General features: G+C 51.1%; 3 protein-coding genes and 1 long non-coding RNA gene across 7 annotated transcripts; all 4 read right to left on the bottom strand.

Annotated features, from left to right (window-relative positions):
- Positions 1-462: 462 nt before the first annotated feature.
- On the bottom strand, positions 463-5,291 carry LOC108152127. Of its 3 annotated transcripts, none has more exons than XR_004471323.1 (6): positions 5,147-5,291; positions 3,838-5,089; positions 3,081-3,777; positions 2,927-2,996; positions 770-815; positions 463-711 (listed from the first exon to the last, which is right to left on the bottom strand). It is a non-coding gene; the product is annotated as an uncharacterized LOC108152127 (long non-coding RNA). The 3 variants fall into 3 exon arrangements; XR_001774789.2 differs by having other exon boundaries at positions 3,843-5,089; positions 5,151-5,291; XR_004471324.1 differs by lacking the exons at positions 463-711; positions 770-815 and having other exon boundaries at positions 1,848-2,996; positions 5,151-5,291.
- Positions 5,292-7,271: 1,980 nt separating this feature from the next.
- Positions 7,272-9,076, bottom strand: LOC108152121 (glutamate transporter polyphemus). 2 transcript variants are annotated; one of them, XM_017281205.2, is made up of 6 exons: positions 8,996-9,072; positions 8,886-8,930; positions 8,655-8,805; positions 8,104-8,583; positions 7,858-8,036; positions 7,272-7,796 (listed from the first exon to the last, which is right to left on the bottom strand). In XM_017281205.2, exons 1-6 carry the CDS (start codon positions 9,004-9,006, stop codon positions 7,373-7,375), a joined length of 1,290 nt encoding a protein of 429 aa, XP_017136694.1. In that variant the 5' UTR covers positions 9,007-9,072; the 3' UTR covers positions 7,272-7,372. The 2 variants fall into 2 exon arrangements, with proteins under 2 accessions (XP_017136694.1, XP_033242407.1); XM_033386516.1 differs by having other exon boundaries at positions 7,651-7,786; positions 8,996-9,076.
- LOC108152120 (proton-coupled amino acid transporter-like protein CG1139) lies at positions 9,077-11,033 on the bottom strand. Its single transcript, XM_017281204.2, has 8 exons — positions 10,832-11,033; positions 10,711-10,767; positions 10,500-10,650; positions 10,311-10,432; positions 10,029-10,255; positions 9,829-9,959; positions 9,583-9,761; positions 9,077-9,530 (listed from the first exon to the last, which is right to left on the bottom strand). Exons 1-8 carry the CDS (start codon positions 10,975-10,977, stop codon positions 9,101-9,103), a joined length of 1,443 nt encoding a protein of 480 aa, XP_017136693.1. The 5' UTR covers positions 10,978-11,033; the 3' UTR covers positions 9,077-9,100.
- A 1,081-nt stretch (positions 11,034-12,114) lies between these two features.
- LOC108152124 (acyl-CoA Delta(11) desaturase) lies at positions 12,115-13,301 on the bottom strand. The gene has a single exon (XM_017281207.2). The coding sequence runs from the start codon at positions 13,273-13,275 to the stop codon at positions 12,214-12,216; it is 1,062 nt and encodes a 353-aa protein (XP_017136696.1). The 5' UTR covers positions 13,276-13,301; the 3' UTR covers positions 12,115-12,213.
- Positions 13,302-24,011: the final 10,710 nt, after the last annotated feature.

Raw genomic sequence — 24,011 nt, 5'->3', positions numbered from 1 at the left:
CCCGATATATAGCGATTGCTGTTTTTTTCTATATACTGTATCTCTGCTATACGGTGGCTAGTTGGGGAGAGGTATGTCATTTCGTGATCGGGGGACATCCTTGATGGAGTCCTTATCAAGGATTATTGATATTGGGTCCACTCAGAACATATGACTTACTTTCTCCACCATTTTTTTCCGATCAGGTCGTGCCCCAATCAGGTCGCTAAGGCTGCGGCGTTTCTCGTCCAATTTGGACATTTCTTGACTAATCTGGTCCCCTGCGACCATGCCTACAACCTTTTGTCCTATGTCCTTAGCGAAGACATTCAGTCGTCATTTTTGATAAGCATCTCTCATGACAAGTGCGTGCAAAATGCAGATAGAGAGGTCGCGAAGAGATCCCCCCTGCCCACATGAGCGAACAAATCAATTCTGATTATAACCGAAACTGATAATTCTGATACTGACTGAGTATCGGGTATAAGTGTAATTGTATTTATTTATTTAATTCTTTATTTGGGGGCCGTTCCGAATCTTCCACGCCTTCTTTTGATCGAAAAAATCTCATTGATCAGTCCGATGATCAGTTGATGATGATGTTAAAGTTTGTCCTCCATATCTAAGGACCCTGCAGGCTCCTTGGTCATCATCGAAGTTGATCGCGGTGCTCCTGGCCGATGTCGTCACGTAGGCTACGCAGATCCGTTTGCACACGAAGTAATACTGACTCTGGAATCGCATTATAAACATTAACTTGGGAGGAAAGACAGTCCATGACTACGCTTACCAAATTTATCGGTTACAGGGGAGTATCACACTCCACGGCAAAAGACCTAGAAAGTAATTAAATGAAAAAGAAAGAAGTTCATGTGGAGAAACTGTCCGCCAATTCCTTAATGATGTTGTTGGGATTCCGGTTAACAATCGCTAGCATTTAAATTTATTTCCTCAAAATCTATTTCACAGCGTGGGGCTAAGACTCCACCTATGACTTGGGGACCTTGAGCCCTATTGACATTTCCCAACGCCTACTCGACGGCGGAAGATTTGCTTTGGCTGAATGTTTGTTTGCGCACAGGGCAAACAATCCAAACACTTGATAGCGGCGATAGCGGATGAACAACAGTTCGCATGCGAATTGGCAACAATTCGCGAGCTTTCCCACGCTACTCCCAAATTAATATGTGATATGAGGCGCTGAAAGCAGAACCGATATGATACGACACGACACAACCCACCAAGAAAGAGCAGCGAGGAAACGTAGGAAACCCAATGCGAACTCAAGTCGACGAAAGATAAGATATTTATCCAGGTGCTCGCTCGCAGCTCCATGCTCCGGCTCCGGCTACGGATCAGGGCTCTGGGCTCTGGCTTCCTCCTTCTCTCGCAATCGTAATCACCCACAAAAAGTGTTGGCGAAAAGGCAAACGAGGAGCCGAGCCGGCGAGCGAGCGAGCAATAAAAACACGAAAAGGGAAATGTGCAAACGCAATTCAATCCCGCGTCCAACTGAAAACTGAACCGTGAGAAAATTACACCCACAGATAACACACAGCCAACGCCACAGTCAAGGGCCAGGGCAAGAGTAAGAGCAAGAACGAGAGCCGCAGCCATAGCCATAGCCATAGCCAGACCGCATCCACAAGATACTTTACTGCAGCGATAAGCGTTTTGCATTGTGACGCAATATGAGGTTGAGGTTGCTTGAGTGTGTGCACAATTGAAAAATTACTGTTTGCCCAGCGAGAGTTTAAAGTTCGTGCCCCAACCAAATTGTATCTCTCGTATACACACACACACGCATCGATAAGGGGCAGCGTGTGAACCCAATCAGAGACCCACTGATTGACCATGCGTGGGTTGTGGACTGTGGACTGTGGACTGTGGACTGTCGGTTGGGGTAGGGGGTTGAGTCATGACCATGTGCACCTCTCACGTGTCTTACTCTCTCGTTAGGTAAATCAGAAGCAGGCGTCCATCGTGTGGCAAGTGTATCTATCTATCTATATATCTATCTGGTATCTATGATCCTCCAGTAGGCAGTGGCCGCTTTGATGACCCATCTGATTAACCTTTGTCTAGTCATTGACTCGTCGCATAAATCCACCGGGCTTCGTTTTCGATTTGAACTCCTGTTCATCTGCAATTTATGTTTGACTGCTGCCCAAATCGATTCGTTGCGCTTCGATTTCTATGGCCAAGTTTATGGCCATTCCGCTTCCGCTATCCCCTATCCCCTTTTCCTCCATCCCCCACCATCCACCTGTGCCTGTACCTGGGGCAGTGGCCTGATCGATGCACAGATAAATGGCATTTTATTAGTTGGCTACTTACTTGGCTTACTGGGACCGTAAGTCGTCGCAGCAGTCCCCGAAAGCAGTCGAGAGGCAGTCCAGTCGTCCATAGAGCTGGCAGCTTAATGTCAGTGGCACAATGTTTGGGCCATGTTTATTGGGATTAGTTGCTTAAAATTATGACCAATTTGTCGGGGTTCAATGAGATGCAGCAGCACCAACAGCAGCATCACCAGCAGCAGTAGACATCGCACCAGCTATGCATCCACTTTTCTACATTCAAGTCAATTGCATGCAAAGCGAGCCCCCCTCCCCACACAGGGGATCGGGATTGGGATTGGGGCAGGTCCGTAGCTGTGGCAGGGACTGACTCTGACTCTGACTCTGACTCCCATAACCCATAGAAGGCGCTGCTCGCGCACTTATTTTGCGTACATTTTTGGCCACAAAAATAAAATTAAAGCCTTAAACAGATAATGCGCTATCAGCAGACGGACAGACCGAACAGACAAACAGACACTGCCTGCATTCAATGCAAATCTCAATGAGCCTAGGGGGCAGGTTAATGGAAAATTTATAATGCCAGGCGGGCCATAAATATGCCACATCCACCCACATATTGTGTCGCCCCACAAGCGATAGGTACACACCAGTTTTCAGCGTCCAACGTCCAGTGCCAAGTGGAGGGGAGTGCAGTACCCATTCCTGGCCCAGAGATCTCTGCGAACGAGAAGCACACATTTTGTGTGGGAAATATAAAAAACGTTGTAATTTGCAGTTGACAAATACGCAAAAACTCCTTACCAGATCCGGGCTCTAGAAATTAACTCATATTGCAGCATGTTGCAAGTTGCAAGCAGTGGAGGGGTAGGCTTGGGAGCAGCAGCAGGAGTCGGAGTCGGAGTCGGAGCATCAGGCACACGGGGCAGCAGGAGCAGGAGCAGGAGCAGAGCAGCAGCATACCCAAATGATTTATGCCCGCAGTGCGGCCTACGAAAATCTGTGGCAAGCTCCAGTCGTCCGGCAGTGTCGGAGGAACGGGAGCAAACAATAGCCAGGGGTAGTGGGAGGTGCGTTGCACTATGGAGAGAGTGTTTCCCCCTCCCTCCGCTGCAGACCATCACAGTCCATTGCTGGCTGCAGTCCACGGACGGAGGCTCCTCTTCCTTCATCGCCTACCTGTTGTGGCTGCGCCCCAGGCTGCAATTGTCTGCTTAAAAGCGTTCATTCTGTCCACAATGAAGCCACATAACTTGGCCGCAGTTACTCGTACCCGCCTGCCCCTGCAACACAGTTCTCCACCTCCACTAGCCTTCCTTCGATGTGATGATTTATTGTGGCTGCGCCTCCAGCCTCCAGCCTCCATATGTCCCTCCCCGGTCCCAGTTGTAGTCGCCGTCGCCGTCCCAGTCCCAGTCGCAGTCGCAGTCGCAGTCCTCGTCCCAGCACGGTAGCTGTGTTCCCCGCTCTGGTCTCCTCCTCGTCGCAGCAGTCCGTGCGCCTGGATTGAAACTTTATTTAATAAGTTGATGTTATTTGTTAACTGGCAAAAGGGCTATACTTCACTCTACTGTGCTCCCAGATCTCCTGAATAGTTGGCCAGAGTATGAGTTCTAATGCTGCTCCTCCTGCTGCTGCTGCTGTTGCCGTTCCTGTGCCACAGCATGGGCCATAAATCAGCTGGCGGCCAGTGGCGTGGGTCGATGGTTATCCCAGAGTTCATTAACGAATGCACTTGACCCACACAGAGAGGGGGAGAGAGAGAGAAGTGCGGTGTACAGTACTCTCTTTACCTCTGTAGAGTGTAGAGTGCTTGATTTCTCGAGTAATTTGTGCGTAGATGCACTCGCCCGTGTCAATTGCATTGCATTAGAAAGGCAACAGAGAGCCAGCATAGAGGCGACACTGCCGTGGCGGCCTGCCACTTTAATCCGTGCCGCACAGCACACTTGCTGACAAATTGCTGATAAATAAAGCGAGAGATTTGCAATAATGCCTTTCTAATTTCATGCGTCGCGTCGCCAGCGGCTCTCGGCTCCGCTGCTCCGCTACTCTGCTGTTCCGCTGCTCCTCCGCTCCTTGGGCATGCAAAGCGCACAAAAAGCACGGACTCGGACTCGCAGCCTGGCATGGAGCATGGCATGGCGCCTGCCTCCATTGAGATCGAATCCGAGCCTCTGTGGCTCTGGCTCTGGCTCTGACTCTGGCACTGAGTTTTAAACATTTTCCACACGTAATGCGAAAGTTTGAATCATTTGTCCAGTGCACTACGCAGCGATTTTCATTTAAAATTCTTGTCACAGACATGTAATTGCAACGCGCCAACCAACGTCGATGGCGACGACAACGATTCCAAACTCTGACTCCAGCGCCAGGTCCCAGCTTCAGTTGCAACTCCGGCTCCAGCTGCAACTCCGATGCGGACCAGAGGCGGATCTATAGGCTATTGACAATGCGTTTGTCAGGCTTTGCCCCTCCCTCCATCCATGTTGCAGCTCTCTGTGTTGACACAGATAAGTGCGTGGCGTGGCGGCGGCGTCAGCCATCGGGCATCGGGCATCGGGCCATCGGGCAGCGATAAGTAGCGTTTTATGCATTAATTTTTGCCTCAAAAGAGCATTATTTATTACGCATTAATGCGCTGAATTAACGTTTATTTAATTAATATTAATGCCGCTGATATTACTGTTGAAGTTGTTCGATGTTGCAGTTTACTGTTGCTGCAACAAAAGTTGCACTGCAGTGGCCTGGCATTTGTGTCATACATAGATAGATTTTGGGCCAGGAAAGCCTCTTTTTTCACTCATTTATGGCTGAAATTCAGAAAGAGGTCTTAGAGCAGAAGTAGAATGAGTGATGGACATACATACATACCTCCTAATTGCGGTGTGGCGATCCTCCCCCTTCGCCCTTCCAGCAGGGGCCTCTCCACAGGTCAAGGCCTTTATCGTTCTGCCCCTTCCTTCCTTCCTCCGGCGTGTTTGTCGTTCCGCGCTGACCCTTAAGTTGTGCAAATATTTTAACAGAAATCGAACTCAAATTCCGTCGCGGAGGTTGCTGCTGCTTTTGCTGTTGCTGCTCTGGAAATCTGAAAATTGAAATTGAAATCGAAATTGAAAGGAAAGTCGCGGGGCAAATACATCAGAAACACGCTCGAGTTCGAGTATATCTTAAAGGAAGCAAATATTTACAGGAGGGGCAGCAGCGGTCGAGAGGGAGAGGGAGAGGACGTGGGTGATAAGGAGAGCCCGTGAGTAATCCATCAGTGTCTCAGCAACGGGGGCGGAGATGGGGATGGAGGTGGCGGTGGTGGTGGAGGTGGAGTACCCTTTGGGCTGCAATAAACCCAATAATTTATAGACCAATCACGGACACGGACACAGGCACACGCACTACGAAACAAGTGGAAAAATCATAGTCCAAAACACACATAACGCATTAGACAGAGAGAGGTGCATTTGTGGGGTAGGGTAGGGGGAGCGATTTATAGGATGGCCATGCCAATAGACACCGCACAGCGGGTTGTCGCGTCTCCGAGAAGAAGGAGAATCCCAGCCCCAGTCAGAGCCCCAGCCCCAGCCCCAGTCCCCAGCATCGCATCGCATCGCATCGTCTCATTGCCAATTGATTTATACAAACGGCAAAGCAACGGAACACAAATTGGTTGCCTCGAAGAGATCTCTCTCCCTCTCCACTCTACACTCTCCACGAAAAGATGGACCTGGACCTGGAGCTGGAGCTGGAGCTGGGAGTGGAGCTACGGGAGATGATTTGTTGCACTTTTGTTGCAATCACAGTCGCAGTCGCAGTCGCCTTTGCTGTTGCAGTTGCATACGCAGAACGCTGTTCTCTTCTGCTGCTTAACCTCTTGAACTCCACGCAGTCTGTGCTGCTGGGAGGGATTGGATGCGAAGCGATGCGATGCGATGCGATGTGATGTGATGGAACCCCTGCACACGTGTTGCAGCACACAATTCAGTGGAAATCATTAGGCCAAAACCAAACCCCAGCGGGCCGAAGCGGGAGAGATTGAATCGGGCCTGGCCAGGCCTTCGCTTTGCATGCTGCCTGCGTAGCTAATTAGAGCCATAAACTGGCACTCGTTTATAGTGCGAGATACGAGTACACCGGTACACTGGTACACCGATCCACACAATCCCCCGGCGGATTTGATGGCGGACACTGGACATCGCGGACATTGGCGGAAAGTGAGATTTGTCGGGAGGCGTTGGCAAAAAATGCCACACAAATGACAGACAGACAGGCAGACAGCAAACAAATGTTGACCGTTTTTGGTGATGTCGGGATTGTCAGTGGCATCGGGAATCCGAAGCGGCGGTGGACTGTGGGGCAGCAGAGGGGCAACGGAGGCAGCGGCAACACCAGTTTATCAAGCCAAAAGACCCAAAACAATAAATTACGCAATCCAAATGCTCAACTGCAGTCCATCAATGGCATAATGAGGCAGGCAGCGGGCGAGCAAGAGCCAGAGCCAGAGCCAGAGCCGGAGACGACTCCGAGTCCGACTCTGAGTCCCGAGTCGCAGAGGCAAGTCCCAGCGTAGAGATGCATTACCATATCGGCATAAATTCCGGAGCACATCGTTAAGTGGGCTGACGAGTGCCACCAGACACTGCCGCAGAAAACAGGCTCGAGAGCAGGTTGCATGCCACATGCCACTGCCCATGCCACATGCCAGGCTGCCAGGCTGCCCGGCTGCCCGGCTGCCAGACGTCCAACTTCCAGACTCTTGGCCACCTAATGAGGGAATTACCGGCCAATGCCGATGCCAATGCAACAACGTCATCGATAATGGTCTTCTGTGGCTGCCCCTTGTGGCACCTGCAGACACAAGACTGCCCCTGCCTCTGCCTCTGCCTCCGACTGCTCGCCCGCCCGCCTGCCCAGTGGGTGGAGTGTTGCACTTGACCTTTAACATTGCGGATGGCGCCCCAGCTCCAGGGGGATGGAGGATGACGGATGGATGTCTTACAAGGCGAACGAAGCCCAAGCTCTTTAATCATTTAATTCCGCTGCCTAAAATCGTGTTCAAATTCATTTGCGGCAAGTGTGCTGTCCGACGCCGATAAAGTGGTCTATTTGCCGTACTCCTTGATCATGTCCATGACGGAAAGGATGCAGCCGTACACCAGGATCACTGTGCCAATGATGACAATCAGGATGTTCTTGACGAGCTTCCAACGCAGCTTGCCGTAGGTGTAGGGGGCATGGTAGTTGAGGCACATGTCGATGCAGGCCGGAAAGATGAGGTTCAGCAGGGAGATGGTGAATGCCCCGACCAGGGCCAGCAGGGGGCCCAGATCGGGGAAGGCCACCGCATTGACGGTGCACACAAGGACGAAGAGCAGCCGGCAAATGTACTCCATTCGATGCGGATGCTTCAGCTTGCCATTCCGATCCAGATAGTGATTGAGTATGATGTCGATGGTCACGTAGCCGGAGAGGGGAAAGGTCAGGAACACGGCCATGCTAATGCAGACCTTGGACACCTGCGCGGGTCTATAGGGGGTTACTGGGACTGCGGCTGAGATTGAGGTGCGATCTCTGGTGCTCCACTCACATTTCATCGTTGGGCAGATCGAGGGTGATACTGCCATGCACGGTCTCCCCATAGCGCCAGTAACCCATGATGGCAAAGATCAGGTAGGAGATGACGACCACAGCCGAGGCAAGATTGAGGACGCCGAACCATCCGATGTACTGCTCGGGATAGGTCATCTTCGACTCAATGGCCAGCATCTGCGGGGAGCACAAGGCACAATGACGCAGAGCCCAGTCGAAGGGAGAAAGCCCTTGAAGCACCTACCACTCCCACAGAGCTCACGGAGAACAGGGCAATGCCGAAGAAGAGAGGCAGCTTCGAGGGCTCTTTGAACGCATCACGCTCCGAGATTGGCGGCAGGTTCTGGAACAGGTAGTAGAAGATCAGCAAAAAGCCCAGATACATCGAAATGTTGGCCGCCAGATTGAAGGGCACCAGATTCTTCAGATGGCGGATGAGGAACAGCGGTACCGAGAGTAGCCCCACGAACACAATGAAAATCCACAGATCAATGACCTTGATATAGTAATCCGACAGCTGCTTGACATTGACGGAGACAAACACGACGTAGACGACACACACGCCGTAGTGGGAGAAGGCCAGGACCCCATCCACCAGGTAGCCCGAGGCCTTGGAGCAGTACCTGCACCAATTGGGGCCCTGGTTGAAGGCGTACTCCATCGTGTCGGGAAAGTTGCAGTAGCCCTGCTCCTGCCGCCGTGCGGACTCCACCATGCAAATGATCTACGAAGTACCACGCGGGGAGGGGGGATAGGAGGAGGAATGGTATGCTATGGTTTGGGCTCTTCACTCACCAGCAGAGTCATTCCATGGATCAGGAGTATCGTAATCAGAACGAGGAGTATGCCCCCATTGAGCCATCCCGAATAGGAAAAGGCCAGCGGGAGGGCCAGGATTCCTGTTCCAATGACACACTTGAGGAGAGACACAAAGGCACCCACGTTCCTGTTGAAGAAGGAAGCAGAAGGATTGATTTATGGGGGAGTTTCGAGTGGGTTTTACAATGTGCAGCAAGGATTTCTTACGACATTGTGACTTCCACATCGCGATGCTCGTAAGGATTGTAGTCACTGCAATAAGAAGAGGAAACAGAGAATAGAACAGATCTTCAGAAGGATACAGAGACGTCTTCTACCTATTCGCCATTTGGAATTCAATGAATTTTTATTTGAAAAGAACAATGTGTAATGATAGATAAGAAATGGGATACTTATTAGGGAAAAACATGACAGTGACATTTTCATGTCACGATGGGATATGCTTCATTCAATTCCTTCACCGAGATCACTGTACCAGAGATCCCCCCCAAAAGACCCAACACGAGGAAGAAGAGGGACCGCCAGAGCAGGATCTTGCCATAGCCATAGCCCTGGCTGTACAGCACACACATGTTCACGATTCCCGGAAAGATGAGCCCCAATTGTGCCAGGCAGAAGGATCCCACAAAGGAGAGGAGCAGCCCAAAGTCCGGATAGCCAATGGCCACCAGCACAGAGGCAATCACGAGGGCAAGGCGCACCAGATACTCCACGGATCGCCCTGAGGCAACATTCTCATCCAGCTTGGGTTGCATGTATCCCCGCCAGATGATGTCCACGGTGACGTAGCCCTGCAAGGCGTAGCTGAAGAACATGGCCATCGCAAACATTCCCATCACGCACTGTGGCAGGCTAAAGGAGAAAGGAGAACGGATCTAACTGGATGTAACTCTCTTCAACTCACATTTCAAGGGACGGCAGGTTGTGCAGAATCGAGTTGGCCGTGTCCCTCCCGTATTGCCAGTAGCCAAAGAACCCAAACGCTGCGTAGAAGAGGACCACGAGGACCATGGCCCGATTGAGGACCCCGCAGGAGCCCAGAAAGTTCTCTGGATGCCGCATGCTGCGCTGCAGAGCTAAAATCTAGGGGCGAGCAAACCACAAATGAGTTGGTAAAAGGATTCTAAAGGGAATTCCAGAAATATCCTACAACACCGAGAGATTCGATGGCAAACAGAACAGTGCCAAAGAATAGAGGGAACTGCGTCCAGTGCTGTGTGGCCTGCCGTCCCTCCAAGCTGGGCAAATCCTGCACAAGATACCAGAAAATGATGCCAAAACCTAAAGGAAGATGTGGCGATAGAAAGGATCAAAGATCGAGGACTGAAGCTCTGAAGCTCAATCACCCACTGCTGACAGTCAGGATATTGGAGATGACAGTAAACGGCAACAGATACTTCAGATTCCTCACGAGGAACGTGAGTATCAGTGGGAGGGTCAGCAGGGCCATATACAGACGCAGATCCATGCGATAAATATACAGATCCCCCAAGAATTTTAGGTTCTTGGCTATAAACACAATGTAGACACAGTCCACGCCGAAATGATAGGCACACATCAGTATGTCCACGAAGTAACTGAAGAATCAGGTTAAGTACAGATGAAATATAGTGAGGGCCTCATTGGACAAACCCCAGGGGCCTGCTCATCCAGTGCAGCCATGTGGGGCCATCGAGAAGGGCCAGTTCCATGGTCTCCCTGTAGCTGAGGACTGCCATCCGATGGCGTCTGCACAGATGCTGGATGTCATTCAACTGCAGGATAAGGAACTCCCCAGGATAAGAAGGGCTCTGGCTCTGCCTCTGCCTCTGCTCTACCTACCAGCACATGCATGGCATACACCACAATGAAGCCAATCAGAACGGTGGCAAGAAGGCCTATTAGCCATCCGGCGTTGTAGAAGGCTCGTGGCATGGCCAGGCATCCAGTGCCAAAGGCGCACTTGACCAGATTGAGGAACGTCTCCAGATCCCTAAAGAAACGGTTAAATAAAGAGCGGCGGCACTCTGGTGGATGAAATGCTCTTTCTCACGTCATTGTGCTCTCCACATCGGGTCGCAACACCTGCGCCTCATAGGCCAAAGGGGATCTTTTTGGGGCAGAGCAACAGCATTAGGAGAGGGTTCTGTTCTCTTTAGATCTTTGAAGCTCACCCCATGCTCCTTTGAGCCACACCCAGGGCCCGGACATGGAAGGGCACCAGATTCCTCTTCAGCTCCGGATCCATTCTGATGGCCAGTCGGTGGCGACGCCCGCGCACCTTCTTTTGCTGTTGCTGTTTCTGCTGCGACGACAGCATTCTCTGGATCTCGATCTCAATATCAGATCTTAAAATCGAAATCTTATAATCAAAAACGAAAGGAACTTTCAGCACCGACTACTGGGGTCTCTCTCTCTCTCTCTCTCGCTCTTTCTCTGTCCCTCTGTCCAATTATGCAAATGTGTTGACGAGGCATTGGCTTTCCCTCGGGTTACGTAGTGATCTTTGGAATCTGTTGGCCAGCTTCCAGGAAGGGTCTCTCGGCCTCTCGGTCTCTCGGCCTCTCGGTCTCTCGTCTTGAGAGATATTAGCATGGCCCAAAGCCATGGACTCTTTCCAGGAAATCAAGCACAGTCGCAGCCCAGTCCCCGCCTCCTCTTCGATGCGGTTTTCTGTGTGGGGGCGTTCTCTAGGCTGTGGCCAAGGAATTTGCTACCTAAATTATGCCACAGCCTGAAGCATCCACCGCAGTATCCTCCGCGTCCTCCACGTCCTCATTCCCTCTCTCTCTCTCACGGTCTATCGGTCTCTCTGTCCCTCTCTGGCGATACAAACTAATTAGTGTGGCAGGGGCTGGGGCATTTCTCAAATGCCACTTGGCCATAAATTCTATAAAAAACAAACTACAGTTTCTAGTTAAGGCCCCTCTTCGCTGGTCTCTGGTCTCTGGTTTCTGGTCTCTGTGGTCATTGTGTGGGGCCGCAGTGATCACCCGCTGTGGGCCTGGCACCTTCGCCCTTGCCTTTGCCTTTCCATTTCTTTGCTTTTGCTTGTTCTATTGCTTTTTCTTGTGCAGTGCCGAATCGAAAATGCAAATTTTCCGGCTTTTCGCAGCCGCAGCGGCAGCAGTGACAAGTACGAATCGAAGGGGGGGGCCAGAAGTCAATCTGTTAGATTTGTTTGCTTTTAGCTATTCCATTTCCTTGCCTATTTTCCCACTCGTGTGTGTGTGTGGCTTCGAAGAGAGAGTCGATCGGTGGGAACACCTGCCAATATTAAGGCTAGGCGAGGGGGACTTCTATTGCCAGAGCTCTCTCCAAGGGAACACTCAATCAAAAACAATCAATAAAGTGTTCCTAAAATGCAAATGCATGGCAACGTCGACCAACAAAGGGTTCACATGGAAAATACCCCACTTTGGATGTAATAGAATGCCCATTCAATGGACTGGTGGACTGACCGGTGTGTCTTACCTTTATTTGTAGTTATATTTAGTTTATTTAAGAAGAGTAAAAAAAAAAAGAAAATGATTTGCCAATATTAATGGTTATCAGTTCAACTGGGATTGACCTTGAGCCTGTGTGTGATGGTGGTGTCGGCAATGTCCTCCTGCGGCTGGTCCTTGTCGCCCCATCCCCACACGGGATGGCTGCCATCGCCAGTGCGCTTGATCCTTTGGCGGAGCATCTCCGTGGAGACGCTCTTCAGGTCGTAGGCCCAGCCAATGCGGGCGAAAAAGTCGATAAAGTATGTGGTGGCATCGCGCGAATACTTCCCCAGCTCGGCGCTCTTGTAGTCCCAGGGGAAGACGTGGTGGTAGTTGTGGTAGCCCTCGCCCACGCGGAACCAGATGAGGAACGCCTCGTCCGTGGGGGAGATGTTCTTGTCGTACGGCCGCTTGCCGTACATGTGGGCGGAGCTGTTCACCAGCCACACGATATTGAGGCTGGCGCACCACCGGAGGAGGGTGAAGCACGACCACGAGCAGATCAGGGACTCGCCCCAGTAGTACATCGGCAGGACGGTGGGCAGCACGAAGCAGATGATCGGCATGAGGATCAGGTAGTGCTTCTTCTGGAACATCACCAGCTTGTCGCTGCGCAGGTCCGAGAGATCGATATCCCTGCCCTTGATCGTCACATCCGGATGCTTCTTGCAGCACAGCCAGCCGATGTGGGCGAAGAACCAGCCGCGCTGCGAGTTGTAAGGATCGGCGTCCGTCTCCGAGTACTTGTGGTGCAGGCGGTGGTCGCGGGCCCAGTAGTAGACGGCGTCCTGGAAGGCCAGCGTATTGAGGAACATGAAGATCAGCCTCAGCGGCGTGTTGGCCTTGAACGTGCGATGCGCCCACAGGCGATGGGCTCCTCCGGATATCCCCAGAATGGTGAGCACCAGTGCCGCGGGGAATAGCACAACTGTCTGCCACTTGGCGGCGGTGAAGAGCAGCCACACGCCGTACAGCGAGGACACATGGAGGATCGTGAACAGGGTGATGTTCAGCCACAACAGCTCCAACTTGTGGTTCGGATCGGGGATCTTCTTCAGAGCCGCTGCCGCGGCGGTGTCGCTCTCGAAGAGCACACCCGTGGTGTCTTTGGGATCGCTATTGGGTGGCATCGTGCACTGCAAACTGGGGGGTTGGTCCCAAAACACATCTACTTATAGCGAAGCGGCGCCCGATTAATATTCAAAAATATTCGCCGTCGGCATGCCCGTTCCCGTTGCCATCGACATCGTCATCGCGTTTTCGTATCATCGGGGCGTTCGAGAACCCGGACCTAGGTCCGAGGTAGTGTCCGGCGATCCACTTCAGAAATTGTAAATTTCAAGTACTAAATGTTAAACTATGCGCATAGATGATCGTCACGAGATGTTACACGTGATTGCCAGGGACGGTGCAATGGTGCAATGGTGGAATGGTGCAGCGGTGCAGCGGTGCAGCGGTGCAACGGTGCAACGGTGACTGTGTTGCAGTTAGATGCAGTCGACAGTGGTGGCGCATCATTAAAGTGCTGCAGACAAATGGCCGCGCGGCATGTGCGGCACATGTCAAGAGAGCTGCACCAGCAGCAGCAGCAGCGGCGGCAACAGGTGAAAATCTGGCTGGAATTCTGATTATCTGCAGCTTCTGGTTGCTGCCGCTGCGGTGATTGGCAGCAAACTGTTGCTGCAACTGCTGCTGATGTTGCAGGCAGCAACTTAAACTGTAACTTTCAACGATTTGTCGTCAGCGTCTTCTGTCTTCTGTCGTCTGTCGTCTGTAGGCAGTGTCTTCTGCCTTCTGTCGTCTGTCGTCTGTCGTCTGTGTGCCACTTTGATGTTTGGCCACAAAAGTGGAAAGCAACATGCGCATAATTACGATTCAGCCAACATGGGGTGCAACATTCCTTGACCACCATCTCCCCACCCCTGCCCCTGCCGCTGCCCCTGCCCCTGCCGCTGCCCCTGCCGCTGCCCCTTGTCTCGCGCTCTCTGGGGGCCACGCCCTCAATTCAATTTACAGCCGGAAGTGTGGGTGTATACTTATTTGATATACATTCCTCTTCAGTACGCTTATTCCAATTCTTGTTCTTGTTCTCGTTTCGCGGTTCGCGGTTCGCGTTTCGATGTTCTCTCCTTTCGCGCAACTCATTTGCTGCTTCATAAATCAGGAATCGCAGCAGCAGCCGCCTCAAAACTCCCGCATAAAAAAACTCCTGTATGAAAAACGCATTTAATGATTGGGGAACAACAGCAGCAGCAGCAGCAGAAGCAGCAACAGCGGCAACAACTACATAATAGGCCGCATCTTGAGGCAGCAGCAGCAGCAGCAGCAAAAAGTGGGAGGATGCAGTGGATTCTCCCTCTTTTCGCTGCCTCTCTATCTCTGGTGATGGTTTTGCGATACACTTTCTCTGGACGGTATTATGGCCCTCCAAAGGCGTTTTGCAATGCCAAAAATAACAGATCCAAGATCGGTTTGGCAGGTACTACATATGTGACTTCTATAGCAATTCCTGGGAAAAGATGATTTTCCGATGGAAACTTGAGGGTTACTCTTAAAGACATTGCTTAATGTATGTTTAATTTCGATTATACTCAAATTGGAAAGAGTGCTGTTATGGCCTTCGGTTCATGAAAAGGTGGATATATCCACGAAATGTATCCGTTTATGAGAGTTCTCTGCCCATGAGAATTGTTCCCCTATGAAAGGCGTTCGTTAAGGAAGAAGTTCCACTGTAACTCCCACAGAAATTCAAGAGTATCCATAACTTCGACTAGTAAAAGCCCACAAATGTTCCTTCTCTTGTTTTTAATGCCATTTGTTGCTGTTGCTGCCGCTGCCGCTGTTGCTGTTGCTGCTGCTGCCACTGCCACTGCTGCTGCTGCTGTTGTCGGGCCGTTTGCCTTTTTGGGGCCCGTGAGGCATTCGCCTAAGCGGCAGGTTCCTGTCTCCGTCTGCTACCCCATCCAGGGAGGAGACGTCGACGACGTTGACTGCATTTTTAAGCGCGCTCTGCGCATAAAATAAAGCCAGATTGCAGGCATCTCTTGCCTTGGGGGCATCATCCTCCTGCCTCCTACCCTCCTACCCCTCCTACCCCTCCTACCCTCATACCTCCACTGCCCCATTCCCCAATCGGTGGAACGTACTACCTGTGGCAAGGCTTGCCTGAAAGATCTTGAATGGAAGCGAAGAGTAAAAGTGCAGGATGCTTTGTAGTCCTGCCCCCCCGTGCTCTGCTGCACGCCCCCTCCTATCGGAAGAGCTTCTGCAGAAACAGCAGCTAATTTTCGACGGGGCAGCCACAAAAAAAATGAATACCGATTGGGGCATCCTCAGCACAGCAGAGAAGCAGAGACAGAGAGAGAGGAAGGCAGGGAGAGAGAGAGAGACAGAGAGAGAGATAGAGAGAGATCTTCGAGCGATAATGATGCAAGGTTAATCATTAGCCTGGAACGTGTATTATGCGATTATTAGTTGGGTGCAAGCACCGGAGAGGTGCACCCAATCCTTGCCACAGCCCCAGCATCGACTTCCAGCCTCGATTGGGGATTACACTCTTTTTTTTTTGGTGGGCGTTTGCTCTGGCTTTTTTCGGACCATTTCGCGGTAATTTCCAATTTCCGTTGCAATCTGTGGGGATCTGTGCGATCGGAGCAGCGGATTGGTGAGTTCTATATGCAACATGCCGCCAATTTGTCAACGCGGGCAACATGTGGTTGCTGCAGCATGTAAGTTGTCAGCGTTTTTTAAGAATCAATTGCCGCCCAACAGCAGCCGGAGCAGCAGTTGCTATGGAAATCTCTGCTCTGGAAATTCGATATTTCCCGGGGCCCCGCCTGCCCCCTGCCACACGGCCCCCACAAGTCGGGGAGCCTGAAGGCGGCCTTGAAAAGCAATACTTGGCGCAAAATCATTGCAGAATTGTAAATGAGGGGCAACCTCATAGGCCCTGCCCTGCCCAGCCCTGCCCTGCTCTGCTCTGCCACACACTGTTGCTGTTGCTGTTGCTGTTGCTGTTGCTGTAGCCTGTTGCTGTAGTACACACATATTTTGAGGTAAAAACGCTCGCTCAACTGACATGCAACATGATTTTGTAGGCGTGCAACATGCGCATGCGCAACAGCCGCAGCTTTATCAGATTCTGCAGGCTCCACTGTTGCTGTTGCTGTTGCTGGTGGTGTTTTTTGTTGGTTTTGTTGTTGTGAGAGTTGCCGCATGTTGTCGACTGTCAATTGTTTTGTGGGCGTTGCAGCAGCAGCAGCAGCCAGCAGTTGCAACCAGCAACCAGCAACAATAGTCGCAACAAGAGTCGCCACAACACACACCAATCTGTCGCACAGAGCCACAGACTCCCAGAGTCTGGCGGTGGGGCAGAGGGGCAGGGCAGCAGACTTTTGGAGGCTATATCAATGTCAACAGCATTATCACACCGCGCTGTCAATATGCAAATGCATAGAGCAGACAACGGAGTCCCACTAGTCCCACCAGTCGCAGCAGCAGCAACCCACCGAGCACCGAGCACCGAGCACCGAGCACCAAGCACTTGCCACAACCAACTGGCAGCCAGGCAACAGAGAACAGAGGACAGAGAACTCAGCCAGCAAACGATTGTCTCCCTCCCCCCCCCTGAGTTCCGTTCGTCCTCCTGCAGACTCCTTTAGAGTATGTGACACTCGTTAACACGCAGCGAAAATGCGCGAAATGCGATATTTCACACGATTTATGCGCGATGCAACGACGAAAAGTTGCAACCTATGGGAGGGGGGGGCAAGGCACACCAGCAGCAGCAGCAGCAGCAGCATCAGTAGGAGCCAGAGGACCACACGCATTGCTGGGTAGCCAGTGGAGGCTGCTGCTGGGGCTTTAGGCCTGGAAAAGTCATGGGAAAGGGAGTTCCCTGAAGGCTGCTTCCCTGCTGCAGCTTCGAAAATGTTGTTCTTGCAACAGAAGAAACATCCCACTTAAGGTGTAGGAAAATGATTAGCCGGAAGAGTGCGGCTGCTGCCGCTGCTGTCCGCCATATGCCACAAATAGTATTAGTTGCTGCTGCTGGCTGCCACTGCTAATGGGGCATGCTGCTGCTGGCTTGCTGGCTTGCTCGCTTGCTAATTTGACAGAAAGACTTCCAAAGATTGGTGGCAGAGTGGCAGCGAGCCATGATTTATGCGCTGCCAATTGGTTGTGGCAACATTTGCCCATATACATAATTGAAATGTAATAAATTCTGCTACGGCTACCGCTGCTGCTGCTGCTGCTGTTGCAGCTTTTCGTGCACAATTAGCGGCAGCAACAGGCAGTTGCTGTGGCAAGCATCAGCATCAGCATCAGTGGCATCCACTAACGACAATTGCTGACCATTTTCCATGACTCCTCGTTGCTTGATTATTAAATAAATAATAATCATAGAGCGAACTGCTGCTGCTGCTTCTGCTGCTGTTGCAGTGGCAATGTGGCGGTGTGGCAGGAGGCTGGCTCTGCCTTTGGGTTTTACAAGTTGTAAAGTGCGAAATCAACACGCTTCATGCCACAAAACTACAACTACAGATCTCTGGACAGGCTGCCACACAGTGGCCATCGGTGGCACGTCCGAGTGTCCCAGTGTCCCAGTGTCCGCCGTGTGTCTGTCCACTATGTTAGTTGTCAACACAAATGGCAATCGGCGTTGATAAATTGTTGGAGCCTTGGGCCAATTATAACCGTGTTTGGGCTTGGGCTGAATATAGCTGCCACATGCCACAGGCCACAGCCACTACTCGTATGCCTCTTGCTTTTGCGCTGCTTCTCGTCCACACTCTCGTCTCTGATATCGCAAGGATTTGCTGGTGCTCTTTCGTATGCAGATATCCATCCATTCATCCATCCATCCACAAGCTTCCTGCGAAGCCCCGCAACAGTCCTCCTTCCGGTGGCTGCCACTCGTGTGTGGGTGCAACATTGTACGGGCAGAAGAAGAAGAAGAAGAAGCCACCGACCGATATCTGAAATTCAATACCCGGATCAATCTCCGCTTTCAACAACTCTTTCAAATTTCTGTCGTGTCGTTTTCCTCTTTAAATAATTTGTCTGCCACAGAGCTAAAAAAAAGGGCGCCAAATGAGGCCACGTGCTACAAATTGCAGTGATTCCAGCAGCAGCAGCAGAAGCAGCAACAGAAACAGGAGCTGAAAACACCCCCGCACCAGCACCTGAGATTTATCGAAGGTTTCCCTCATCCTCTTCCTTAGGGGCATCCTCTGCAGATCTCCGATATCAGCTGTTCCTCCTCCCCCTCCTGCCTGGCCTCTTGGCGCGCGCTGCTGCCCCTCTGGCACATTATTGTTATTATTATCCACGGCCCGGTGTCTTTCCTTATACAATAACATCTAATTTCCTACCTCTGCTCGTTGCTACCTTTCTACCTACTACCTACTTGGCAGGCTCTTCGATTCTCCCAGATTTTGGCAGGCGACATCCCTTAAAGGAGGGCAGCCTTCTCTCTTCTCTCAAGGCGCACCCGCATGTGTCACTCGAATGTTGCATATTTGTATGCAACGCTAATGACATCAGAAACAGATCGAATCGCGAGGGAAATGCTAGATCCGATTGTGGCATTTCCCAGAGAAGACTTTTTCAAGGGGAGGCAAATGGTTGAAGGCTTTGATATCGCTGAGAAATATCAAGGGGAAGGAGAGTCTCTCAAGCAGCAATTTCAGCTACAATTTGAAGATACTTTTTGCTCTTTGAGAGATTCGCAATCGAAGAAAGTTTTCGCCATGAAATTTAGTTTCCTCTCCTCTTTTTTTTTAGCAAAGATATCTCTTTATTGGAATCCTCCACCTACATACGACACATCTCCTGCTCGAGGCAGGGTTTCCCCTGCCTCCGTTCAGGGTGGCTGCCACTGGGATTATTGACCTCTTGACAAACAAGCGAAACCTTTGTTTGCTGCTGCAGATGAGGACGAGAGGCAGCAGCAGCAGCAGCAGCAGCAGTAGATGCAGCGGCATCTTCCAGACAGCTGTTGGACGGATCAGAGGCAGGAGAGGGGATCGACTTAAGAAGTCGTTGGCGCGAAAAAACAGAAGTCGGTCCCGGGGAAAATCTGTGAAAGGAACAGCTGACAGCGGCCAGGGGGCAGGGGGCAGGGGGCAGGGGGCAGGGGGAAATGCACGAGCCAAAGGGAAAAGGGAAAAGGAAAACGATCTCGAATGTTGCGGTTAACCTCCGAGACAGCGGAAAAGCGGAAAAGGTGTCAGAAATGTAGCAGCAACCATCTGTGTAGGTAATTTCGGTTCTAATTGCAATTGCAATTAGAGGAGAGTGGTTGGGGGGGGAGGGTGGGGGGTATGGTGCCACACCGGGAACAAGTGCATCAAGCAGTCTGGCTGGCATTCGGCGAGTGACATATGCGAGACGCCACACAGATCTCCAAGGCGATGTGGCATTGCGTGTGCTCTCCATTTATTATCGATGTTGCCCCGCCAGACGCTGAAAAACTTGCCCCGGCAGCGGCAGATTAGATTGGAGGCGTAGCAGGATGAGGATGCAGCAGCAGCAGCAGCAGCAACAGGAGGTGGATACCACTAACTACCGTTAGGAGAGACACACAAACAGAGACAGAAACCAAAAACAGAGACACGAGACACAGTCGAAAGAAACATTTAAAGAAATTCAAATGAATTCGTTTTTGGGATATATGCATGCCATGCCCAATGCCCAATGCCCAATGCCGAATGCCCCATGCCCCATGCACCATGCCCCAATGCCGCGTGCCCCGCGGGCCCCATCCGCCCACTTAAATTGCGTGCCATGCTGAAAGCATTCATTTGCGAGGAGCCCTGAGATGTGTGTGGATGCCACTGGGAGATGCGGCAAACTACAATTAAATTTGCATTTGTATGATTCCCGCTGCCACATCCATTTGTGGCTGCTACAGCTACAGCTACAGCTACAGCCAGTTGATGCCGCGGGTGAAATACCTCGGCGTAGGAAACATTTATCACTGCTATGGGGGCTCCTCCGTCGCCAGTCCGCCATCCACCAGCAGCCAGCCGCCAGCCGCCACCGCCACCGCCTCCGACTCTCTCGGATTCGCATTCGGACTCTGGCGGGGACTCAAAACTGCTGCGATTCCGGACAGAACGAACGCACAATAAAACTAAAACGTTTATAATTTCATATGAATTTAGCAGGGGCAGGGGCACGGGCAGCGGCAGGGGCAGAGAGCCTCCAACTATTAGCTGTGGCATGCAATTGCCAGCAGAGAGACAGACAGTCGAGGGCCAAAACTTAATCACAGGTTGGGAGACGCGACTCAATGGCCTAAACGAAAATGCTTAAATTTAATGACATAAATATATACAGAGAGAGAGAGAGAGAGAGAGAAACGGGTAGAAGAGGTAGTTACCCCAAGGGGGGGGGGAATGGCGGGTGGTGGTGCTGCTCGCGCAGGAAAAATCACTGCTGAATATTCCCGCAACTATTTATCATTGTGTCACGCGGTCCCACAGCTGCCCCTGCGGCCTTGTCCATTTTGGGAAAACGAGTTATGACCCACCACCACCGGCAGCGGCAGCAGCAGCACCACCCCTTAGCCCTATGCCTCCTTAAGGAAACTGCGCACTTAAGAAGCGATCCGATCCGATCCGATCCGGCTCCTTCCTTCCTACGATCCCGTTCTCCGACGACGATGATCCTTCGCCAACGCCACCCCAAAATGAACAAAATGAACAGGATTGACAAGCGACCGGCTGCTCCTTTGGTTCCCTCCTCCTCCTCCTCCTTGCGCCACCCCAAAATCCAGCCCTGGGACCATCTTCCTCCCTCTGCCACACACAACAAGGACAAAAGACCGCCAGGTTCCGCCAGGATCAGTAAAAGAAGACAACGAACCGCAGCGCAGCTGCTGCTATTTTTACCATAACTTTGTTTTTTTTCTTCTCTTTTCTTTTCTGAAACGCTGCGCAATTTGGGAATTTCTGGAAAGGCAACAAAAAACAAACAAAAAAAGCTTTGCAGCTGCCCCTGGGAAAATTCCCTAAGAGCTTCGGAACTGATTTTTCATTGGCATGGCAATCCCCTGAGGAAGCGAGGAAGGAGACCATCTTTAATCCGAGTATAAACACAGCTACATCATCATTAGAGGCAGCAGGCTCCTCTTTGGGGGCGAGTTTGTTGCCTAAGTCTTTCCATTCCGTTTCCATGTTGTGTGTGTGTGTGTGTGGCATAAATTATGTATCCGCCTCAAGGGGACTCCCACAAGAACGGGGAGCGCAGAGACCAGAGCCCAGAGCGGTGCTACTGCTACCTTTTGCCACTTGGCATAACATTAACTGTTTATTCGAATAAAAATTAAACTATTAAATGCTCAAAGAGAGAGGCAGCAGGCGAGTGGTGAGTGGCGAGTGGGGAGCGGGGGGCAGTGGGCATTCGAGTGGAGAAATGAGCTTAAAATCATAAACGACACACAAAAAAACACACACGACGGCAGCCCCAAAAAAAACAAACTGAAGCGTTTCAATCGATGAATATATATGTATATATGTATTGATGTATGGATGTATAGGGTCGATCGAGGCTGTTTCTACCAATAAAATATAACAATCATGCGATCAAAAATATCTTTCACAAAACACTCACATGAATACCTTTCTGGATGATCAACCATTCACCTGTTCAAAGTGTGGGAAACCATAGAAACGCCACAGCCACTGCCGCAGCCACTGCCACTGCCACAGCCAGAGCCAAAAGCATGGGCAGAGCTAAAAAGGTAGAAAAAGAAAACGTTGAAAATTCAAATTAGCCCGAGAGACTCGTAAATAAAAGATATTATAGCCAATCGAGCAATAAAACCAGTTAATCTCTAAATGTGGCCGAGAAGAGTCTTTGGGCTCCGAGGCGAAGGCACAATCCCAATCCCCATCTCAATCTCAATCTGTATCTGGGAGTCGGGAGTCGGGAGTCTGCTGTGTCGTCTGGAAGCTGTGGAAGCGCTGGAGAGACTCCATCAAGCTCTCATCAAAGTGGTTCGGCCTACATCTGGAAACGGAGATGGGGCTCTCGGATCTGGGATCTGGGATCTCGCATCTGGGGTTTTACGAGGCAACGCTGCTTCTTGGGCTCAAAGTTAGACTCTCAGGCGGGTGTAGGATAGGACTCCTTCCACAAGAAGTGGCTTCTGCGTCTCCGATCATCGTTCTGCCACAACAAACGAGTGGCAATCAAATCAATTTTATGCTGCTGTTGCAGCATGTTTTTATGGCATTTCTAACACACAAACCACACGATAGCCACCATTCATTCATTCATTCTTCGGGCCTTCCATTCATGGCGTGGCATGGCATCGCTTGGGACGGGATGGGGACACCCCACCGCCTGGCCGCTTGGCCGCAGACCGGAAGCGGGTTACTGCCCCAAACGGGGGGTACAGAGAGGGTGGTAACCGATTACCAACAACTTAAAGCTCTGGCCACAAAATGTTGCATTGGGATTGGGTTATTAAGCCATTTAAGCTACGTGAGAAAATGCTGGAAAAGACAGCAGCCACTGATGCTGCCACTGCTGCGGCTGTTGCAGCGGCGGATACTGCTGTTGCTGTCGATTGGAAAACTCTTTTGCAGAACCAACAACAGAAGGAGCAGTGGCAGTGGCAGGGGCAGGGGCAGGGGCAGGGGCAGGGGCAGGTAAAGTGATTTGATTTAATGACTGCCACTAAACATTTACCCAACGAACAAGAAAATCAATTAAACCAAAAGGGGGAGAACGCACGCCCCAATCCCTGGGGGCCGAATGTCGTTAAACTTTCTGCCAGGCGACCTTCCTCTTCCGTTCTTTGAAGAGATTTTCATTAAGACAACAAACAGTTTGTGTTTCTGTTGGTTTTCTGCAGTGTTTTTGTTTTGTTTTGTGAATGAAATGAATATCCCATCCCCCACACAGCCGAAAAAAAGAAACCTCGAACCTCTGTGTCTGCCACAGCAACGCTGTAGGTAAATCATTTGTAGATTTGTCTGTCTTCCACTTGGTGGCAGCGAAGATCTTTCGGCGAAGATTTCTGGGGCGTGCGCGTGATTTAAGCCTCATGTTTTTGGTAGCAGCCACACACATGTGTGTTGGCAGAGTCGTCTCCGAGTGTCAGAGGCCCCAGAGTGTCTCCCCCCACCGCCCCCTCCTCCACCACTGAATGTATCTTTTGTTGTGTGTTGGAGGAAGTGCAAAGTACTTTGATAAGATCTCTGCTCTCTCCCTGTCTCTGTGGTGCCAAAAAACAAAAAACCTTGGAGAAAAATGAGCAGCAAGAAAAAGCTTAATTGCTTCCCTCAATCCGCAGAAGGCGAGCGGGTGGCGGCGGCCGGAGCCAGCGGGCGGGAGGTGGGACGGGCTATGATGGATGGCTGGAACAAGCTTCTAAACGGGGGCAGGAAGTGGGGGCACAGATTAGGTATGGGGCTCCCGGACTGCAGCATACTTTTGGGGCAATAAACGGTTGCCTAATTATGACTGAAAATCACTATTAATTTGACTGGGCTTACCTTGCAATCATCCCCATTGATGGGGCATCCATCATCAATCACTCAATGTGCGGCAAGCAAAAGATTGATTGTCTACCACAAAACATTGGGCCACGCTCTCCTGCTATCTCATGCTCTATCTCCCTGAAGTTGGAAAGGTTTTCTTTCCATTTTCATAGCTGTTTCTCAGCCAAATTGGAGCTTTATTTTATTTCACTTTTCGGCTCTCATAAATCCGCTCTGCAGTTGACTTCTTAACTGTTTATCCGTCCATGCAGCTGTTGCGAATAAATCTCTAGCCATCTGGAGAGGATGGAGATGCCCCCGCTGCCTGCTTATCCGTGGGAATCTGCCTCAGAGCCGCATGCAAATTAGAT

This window comes from Drosophila miranda, chromosome XR, assembly GCF_003369915.1.
Source record: "Drosophila miranda strain MSH22 chromosome XR, D.miranda_PacBio2.1, whole genome shotgun sequence".
In the NCBI taxonomy this organism is placed as follows: Eukaryota; Metazoa; Arthropoda; class Insecta; order Diptera; family Drosophilidae; genus Drosophila; species Drosophila miranda.
Note: the sequence above shows the minus strand (reverse complement) of the source record. Positions and strands in the feature narration are given on the sequence as shown.